The sequence below is a fragment of the Antrostomus carolinensis genome, unplaced genomic scaffold, assembly GCF_000700745.2.
Source record: "Antrostomus carolinensis isolate BGI_N321 unplaced genomic scaffold, ASM70074v2 scaffold55593, whole genome shotgun sequence".
NCBI lineage: Eukaryota > Metazoa > Chordata > Aves > Caprimulgiformes > Caprimulgidae > Antrostomus > Antrostomus carolinensis.
The window spans coordinates 806-8,045 of NW_010305539.1; the positions used below are offsets into that span (position 1 = coordinate 806).

The window sequence follows — 7,240 nt, forward strand, 5'->3', positions numbered from 1 at the left end:
TGTTTTTTTAGCAGAAAACAAATATTCTCCATCAACTCCACTGGCAGCCTTATCTCTCCATAATACAGGAAGGCAAGACATATCACACTGAAACAGCATCCAAAGGCCAATGCAAGGACAACACACACGACAGATGCTCAGTTTTAGGGTTTATTTCATCTGCTAACATTCATTCTTGATCTAGACAAAAACAATTAGATGATTATTTTTCTTTAATCCAATTTTTCTTGTGGACGAAAAGAAAAAAAACCTTTTTAACACTTTTTTTTTTTGTAAGATGCTATAAATAAATATATAAAGCTTTAAGTGTTACTTGGCTCAAGTTAAACAGTTGTCTTTTATTTTTTGTTGTTGTTCAGTTTCTGAAATGGAAAAAAAAGTGCAAACCATACACATTCAGCCCAATGGAATGACTCCAGCCACAATCACTTTCAGAGAAGCTGAATCTGTTTGATCTACAATGTGGAGGACGGAAGGCGGGTGGGAGGACAGTTGTATTTTTTTACCCTCAGTCACACAACTCCTAGAAGGTAAGAACTGAGTTCCCTGGTAGGTAAAGCACGCAAGAAAAGGGCAGAGGGAGAAAAAGAAAGTCGTGCCTGCATTGCCCTTTCCCTTCCCCATGCAGATTGTACACCAGAGAGGAAACGAGATGATATAGGCAAAGCCTCAGACAAAAACAAATGCCAATGAAAAATAAAATCAGATACTAGTAGGGATGGTGAGAAATCCTGTGGCTGTTGCGTGTTTGCCTGGCAGACTACACACAAACACAGAGGAACTTCACATTGAGAGAGGGTGGAGATTTTTGTCTTTTCCTTATGAAAAAAAAGATGAAAAGGGGCAATAAAAATAAGTTAAATCATATTCCAATATGTACAAAACAAATCATGCTCAGTAAATCATTTGAATATAAAATTATTCATTATAGTACAACTCTCTCAATCCAGTCTGCAGAATTGACACCTGGGGGAAAACAGGGAGGGGGAATTGTGGGGCTTTGAGGGATGAGACAGGCTCATTTGCAAATCTTGATTTTTTTTCAGCTTGCATGGCTAAAAATTACAGAGAAAACCACCTGCAGCTGAGACAATACAGGCTTTAATACCCACGTGCTTATCAGGACTGCATTCACCTTGGCAGAACTCCTGTAGATGGGGCAAAACAAACAGCCCCAGAGAGCTCAGATTGTGTGCGAAGACACGAGCTGAGCTGCTTGCTGTTTTACCTGTACTACTGCTAACTGACCTGTGCTTTAAAGGCTTGGCTCTGCTGCTGATCAGGCAGCTAATCCTGCATTCCCTTCTGCCACTGGAACGTGATCTGCTAATATTAGTGAAAACAAGAACAAAAAGATAACGCAGCCAGCCCTGAGATTTGAAGCCAGCAGAGAGCGTGAGTTGCATTTCAAGCTATAGCCCTGGAAATACAACATTTAGCATAGTTTGTGTTGCAAATTTCTGTAGTGCTACCCATTTTTGTAACATTTGGGAAACTCTATGGGACAGGAGAGGGTCTCAGTAACTCTGTACGTCAGTAAGAAGCTGGAGAAGCTTTTAATGCCAGGATATACACCTAGGTCAGGCCCTGTTCTGTAATGTCACTCATTACCTTCTGTATTTGTTCAGTGGTCTCTGGGAAGTGATTTGATGGGCTCAGAGTGAAAACTTCCTAATTGACATGTAACCGTACTGCCACTGTGGTGGTCCTTCTGTCTTGCCCATACTCCCAGCAACTGCACTGCCTTTTCTGCTCCTACAGGACAGCCCTGGGAGAGAAGATTCAAAAGCTTGCTGGCACCTTCCTTATGCTGCTTCCATTGCCATCCCAGTTTTGTAAGCAAGTAAGGGACTATGGGGTGCAAAAACATCAACTTGAAATGCTCCCCATTTATTCCAAAATGTTGGGCATGGAGGGAGAAATTCAGGCAAGCCAGAAATTCATACTGATCCTTTGTTGAGAGTTTTTGTCTGATGACTGTGAACCCTGTGACAGCCTGGGTCTGCAACCTTACCAGTCAATCCTGCATTTTGTGACCTGGACAGGGTACCACGTGGCATCTGACTGTCTTGGAAACTCTGGAGTAGGAGGCAAACTCCTTCAAGAGAGCTAGCTGGGATGAGAAAAATGAGCAATAAAAAGTTATCTTCAGCAACACGATCTACCAAGCAGTGAAGTTAACACTGTTCAGGTCACTAAAAGCAAAAAAGAACTCCTCCTCTTCCTCCCTAGCATTGCAGTGTGTCTTGGCCTTTCCAGCCTCCCAAAGCAGGAATGGATTCTGCTGGGAAAACCCCACTTGGAGCATCACCCTCGTTTGCAGTGTGCAAAGCTCAGCACAGTGTAAGGTGGCAGAGGCTAAGAGCCATCATCTTTGCCCCGGTACCAGGTAACTGCCCGTCTAAAATGCTCTCTCACACTAATACTGCTGACTGTATAAACCCTTAGAAACACCTTACACAGGCCCAGCTTTTGTAAAGGCTTTTCACAGGGTGTCCCTGGAACCGTGGCAGAAACACTGTGGGATGGACGAGCATCTGACTAGGTAAAATCTGAATTCACGGGGAACCATCTCACCAGCTCCAGTAAGAGACAGGTCACAAGCTTGCACCTGCCCTTGCTGTCCCCAGCACTCACCTGTCCTGATCTGGATCATGATGCACTGACAGACTCCATGAAGGAACACTTCATGTAGTGAAAAAAGTCTCAGTGTTTCTGGAAGTCACAGGAAAAACATTTTGGAAGAAAGGGGCAGATACTGAACAAGAATGTACTATCTGGCCACTACTGCTGTCGGAGTGCCTTAAAGCCGTTGTTCTCCATTCATTTTAAAACTACACATACATTTTTCATGTTATTGTAGCATCAAATAATCAGTCCTAAAAATAAATTGTACCACTTCAAACTGTAGTACATAGAAATCACAAAAAAACCTACATTCACATTATGTTAAAAAAGTTCCCTTAAACCCACTGAAGGAAGAAGATAGTGCCAGGTATGTCCTGCAACCCAGGCTCTAGCACACAGCACTTACAATAAATTAAAGCATGGCTTATAGCCATGAACAGATCAGTGCAGCAGCCAGGGTAAGCAATGGCTTTTAGGTCATTCTCTTCATTTCCAATACTTAGAATCCATTTCAAAGTGCCCTACGCTTCTCATACCTTGGAGTACCTCTTTACAGTGCGTAAATTTGTTATTCCCAATGTACAGATGGAGAAACTGAGGCATTTGCTGGGTGCAGGATTTGAATCTAGAAATTTCTGAGGTCAGCCCTCCTTTTGTGGGTTGAAGTGAAACTGTTAACAAGGCAGTTTTCAAGACAGTTTAATTTCTTTTGCTTGTTACTGTAATATATTACAAAGAAAATGTTGGAACAAGGTCTTCTATTGACATGCTTCTAGGGTCAGAGGTTTCCCCTGATTTAGAGAACCCTGCAGACAGATCCATTAAAATCCAGCTGGTTACTCAGAGCTCAACACAGAACAACTCAAGCAAATCGGGCCAAACGATGTCACCAGTCCTAATCATACACGGTCCTATTTACTGTCACCCTTTGGTAGATGAGAGCAGAATTTGGCCTTCGGTAGAGAATGGCTCTCGGAAGTCAGTGCTGGCACATGCAGACCTGCCTGGGCATTCACCGCACAGCCCTGCCGGAGCTGAGCCAACGTGCACCTCAAATATGGATTAGCTGCAGTAACCATTCGTGCATTATGGATCCATAACGCAGGATGCACAGTGAAAAGCCTTTGGGTAAAGCTGGAAACTCTGCATATAAAACAGTTGCTTTTTATATCTTGTGTATTGGTTTTGTGGGTAAACAGCCTGTAAAACTGCATTTTTAAAACAGAAATGTTTTCTTTAGTTACAGCAACACATAAAAGTGCTGGGAACTAGCAGACATAGCTCCTCCCGGTCTTGGAATTCCAAGATGAGCAAATGGATTTGTAATACCTTCTGCCCCCAAGCTAACAACTGAAAATTGTTTCATTTTGCTTCCCACTTTTTAGCTAGGAGGAAATGCTTATTGGCAGGCTACACATCTCTGGGAACAGGGGCCATTTTGTGGCAGAACCACTGACAGAACCTTAAAGACAGTGCAAATATTGATACCAGCTGAATGCACGGGTAACAACGTCCCGCTGTGCTTGTAGAAGGACAAGAGTATGCTTATGCACTTTGCAGCATGAGGATGCAGACCCGATCAAAATCCCTCTGAAATCAATAGGAAAGACATCCTTTGACTTCAGTGCACTTTGGATCAGGGCTGTAACAAGGTTGTGTTTGAGCCCAAAGTGCTGTTTGTATTTTCTGTTCTTAAGTTTTTAAGTCATCTTTACTCTTCTGGAGAAGAACATCTCCAAAGCAAGGTGTATCCCCAAGGGTGTACACAGAAGAAACAAGGCAGCCCCTCCTTTGCAAAACTCAGTCTGAATCTGAAACTGTTGGAAACAGTGTACAGCAACAGAGAGAGAATTAAAATACAAACCAAGCAGCACTTCAGTGTGATGGGAAAGGGACACTAAAAATGACATGCTAAAGTTGAATGCATCAGCTCTCTGCCTCTCCTCCAGTGATTTCAATGCCATATTTGATCTGCAGTTAACATGGCCTTTGAAAATCAAATCATATTCCATTTGGTTCATCGTTTACCCTAAACAACAGCTGGTTCAGGTCTTACAGGCTGAGCAATAACGGGGTGAGACACGAAACAGGCAGAAACTGCTTCATTTCCATGCTTCCAGCCAAACAAAGAAGTGCTTGCAACAGCAAGAAAATAAGCCATACTTTAATTTGGTGACTGGGAAGAGGAATTAGAGAAGTCATTGTTGTTCTATGACTCAAAAGTCAGTAAGCAGAACCTGGTTAGACTGTCACCACACTGGAGGATTAAACTTAACATGAGCCCCTAAAAAACAGCATTGAAAGAGTTCTGCTTTGAAAGTGGTCTGAGACTAAAAAAACATTATCCATGATTCCCCTTTCCAGTTTTATGAACACAGCTTGTTCTTTTAAAGTAAGAGCTGCAGAACAGGCACTCTGCCAAAAGACAATGTGCACTGTCTCATAATTAATTCAGACCCCTAGTCAGAAATTTTCACAGCTCTGGAAGAGAGCCCCATCCTGTTCCACTTAAATCAGTTCTAGTGACTTCACTGAAAGGAGGCTGATGCCCATTATCTCTTGCTAAAAGCAACTAAAAAATAACTGAAAAATACAGACATGGATATGTCTGCATGCTTGTTCTAGTTCAGCATTTCACATAGCAACAAACAAAACAAAATCACTCCCTCATCATATTCCCATTAATGACTGTTATTTGCAAGGTCTTCCCTGGAACTTGTACAGATTTACGAGGGCGTATTGCTATTTAAATTCTTCTTCCTTTTTTTAGTGTGTGGGACAGGATTTTCATGGGCTGTTAATACATAATACTGATGATGGCATGAGCAGCAGTTGTGTAGGGTGACAGGATGGCATGTGAGTGCATGTTTAAGCCTAAGTGGCTTTTAACTTGTTTTGGGACCTGCCTGTGAAACAAATTGGGAAGCTCTGTGCATGAATTCCCTACTATTTTTGCAATGAAGTTGTATACGTATATGTGATACCAGTGCAGTGTATCAAAACCACTGTGCTAAGTACATATCCTAGGCCATAGTCAATTTGCTTTAAAGTTTCTCTTCCTCTGATACTTTTCTTCTTCTTTTATTTTTATTTTTATGGTGCTCTACTTCCTGGCAGTGGCTGCCAGCTGAAATGAAGTGACCGCCCCTGCGCTCAGATCACCGCCTGACAGGATGGCACATCCTCAACTTAGTCACCGTTATCATTTACTTACAAGGAATGCAATTCCCATCCCACCTCCAAAAACACCCACAAAAGAAAACCTCCGTTTCCTTGGTTTTTAATTATGTATCTTTATATTATTACGCTCAGGGATAAACAGATTTTAAAAATTCTACTTCTGTCATTTGGGTTTGAATTGTGAGGATAAGAAACATTCTTTTGTATTTGACCTTAAGAGTGGGTAACTGCATTTGTGCATTTTTTACCTCTGCATTATAATGTTGACCTTTTTTTTTATTTTTATGTTTTGTTTTTTTTTAAGAATCTCATCGGTCTTGTAAGAAACAGTAAAAAGACCCCATGCTTAAGGAAGCAATCTATCTTCTGTTTTACAGACTTGCTTTTAAATAAAATATTTTTTGTTGGTTTTGTAATTTTACTTCCATGATCTTTTATATGGAAACCCTAGAATACCATTAATATAAAAGTCTGCCTAAGCTACCACTTCTCTATAATATGGCTCATGTAGTCCTCAGTGGGCAAGCGTCCTTGCTCTTCGGTCTCTTCCTTGGGAAGTGCTTCATTGGACCGGTGAAGAAGCCTCTCTTCCCGATTCTTTATCCTCTGCTCCATCCTCTCTAGCTGCCGTTTGTACTGGTAGCGCTGTTGGAAGAGGTCCTTTGCATAGTCATAGAGCTGCATGTCCAAGTCATTGAGCTCCTCAATCCTCCGGATGGTGTCATTATCCACCTCCACCCCTCCTGCCCTGGTACTGTTGTACTGCATAAAGGGCCGGATGAATTTCAGATTAAAAGTTCTCTCAAACAGGTACTGAGTCTTTCTCTGGAACTCTGTTAGGCCAAAGAAGGCCATGTCTTTGAGGTTCTTTTTTGCGCTCTCCAGCAGGATCTGTGCTCGCTTGTTCTCTGGGATAAAAGACATGTTATAGCAGCCCACTAAGCTCAAGTCAGCCAACATCCTGACTTGGCGGTTGTTGGCCAAATTATATGGGCAATCCATGAACTCCTGCAGCGTGCAGCCTGACCAGTCTGTGCCTTCATAGCATGACGGCAGCTCTTCAGGAGTTGGTGTCCTGCCATCACACATATGCAAGGAGGTCTTCCAAGTAGCTCCTCGTTGGACGTGACGCCATTCGCTGAGGTAACGAGATACGGGGTCTCTCAGCAGTGTGATGTAGTAAAATTTTCTACAAGAATAAGAGAAAATAAAATAAATATTTTGCTAGTAACAAGAAAGATGCTTGGCAAGCTGAGATCTAGTGCAGATATCAAAAAGACAAATCAACATCACAGCATCCATTGCACTGTACTCCTGGATTATTTTCTTCTTGCAACATCTCATGAGATGTACTTTGTGCAACATTAGGCCCATGTTTCTCTTTCTCATTGCCCACCATTTTAGTCTTGCCAGGTAGTAACGCTTTCACCAG

The 7,240-nt window shown here is 42.1% G+C and overlaps 1 protein-coding gene across 1 annotated transcript; it reads right to left on the reverse strand.

The window, feature by feature from the left end:
- Positions 1 to 6,216: 6,216 nt before the first annotated feature.
- Positions 6,217 to 6,997, reverse strand: HS6ST1 (heparan sulfate 6-O-sulfotransferase 1; the record flags this gene model as incomplete). The annotated part of the gene is made up of 1 exon (XM_010164809.1): positions 6,217 to 6,997. A coding segment is annotated over one exon (709 nt), but the record flags the coding sequence as incomplete, so codon positions are not given.
- Positions 6,998 to 7,240: the final 243 nt, after the last annotated feature.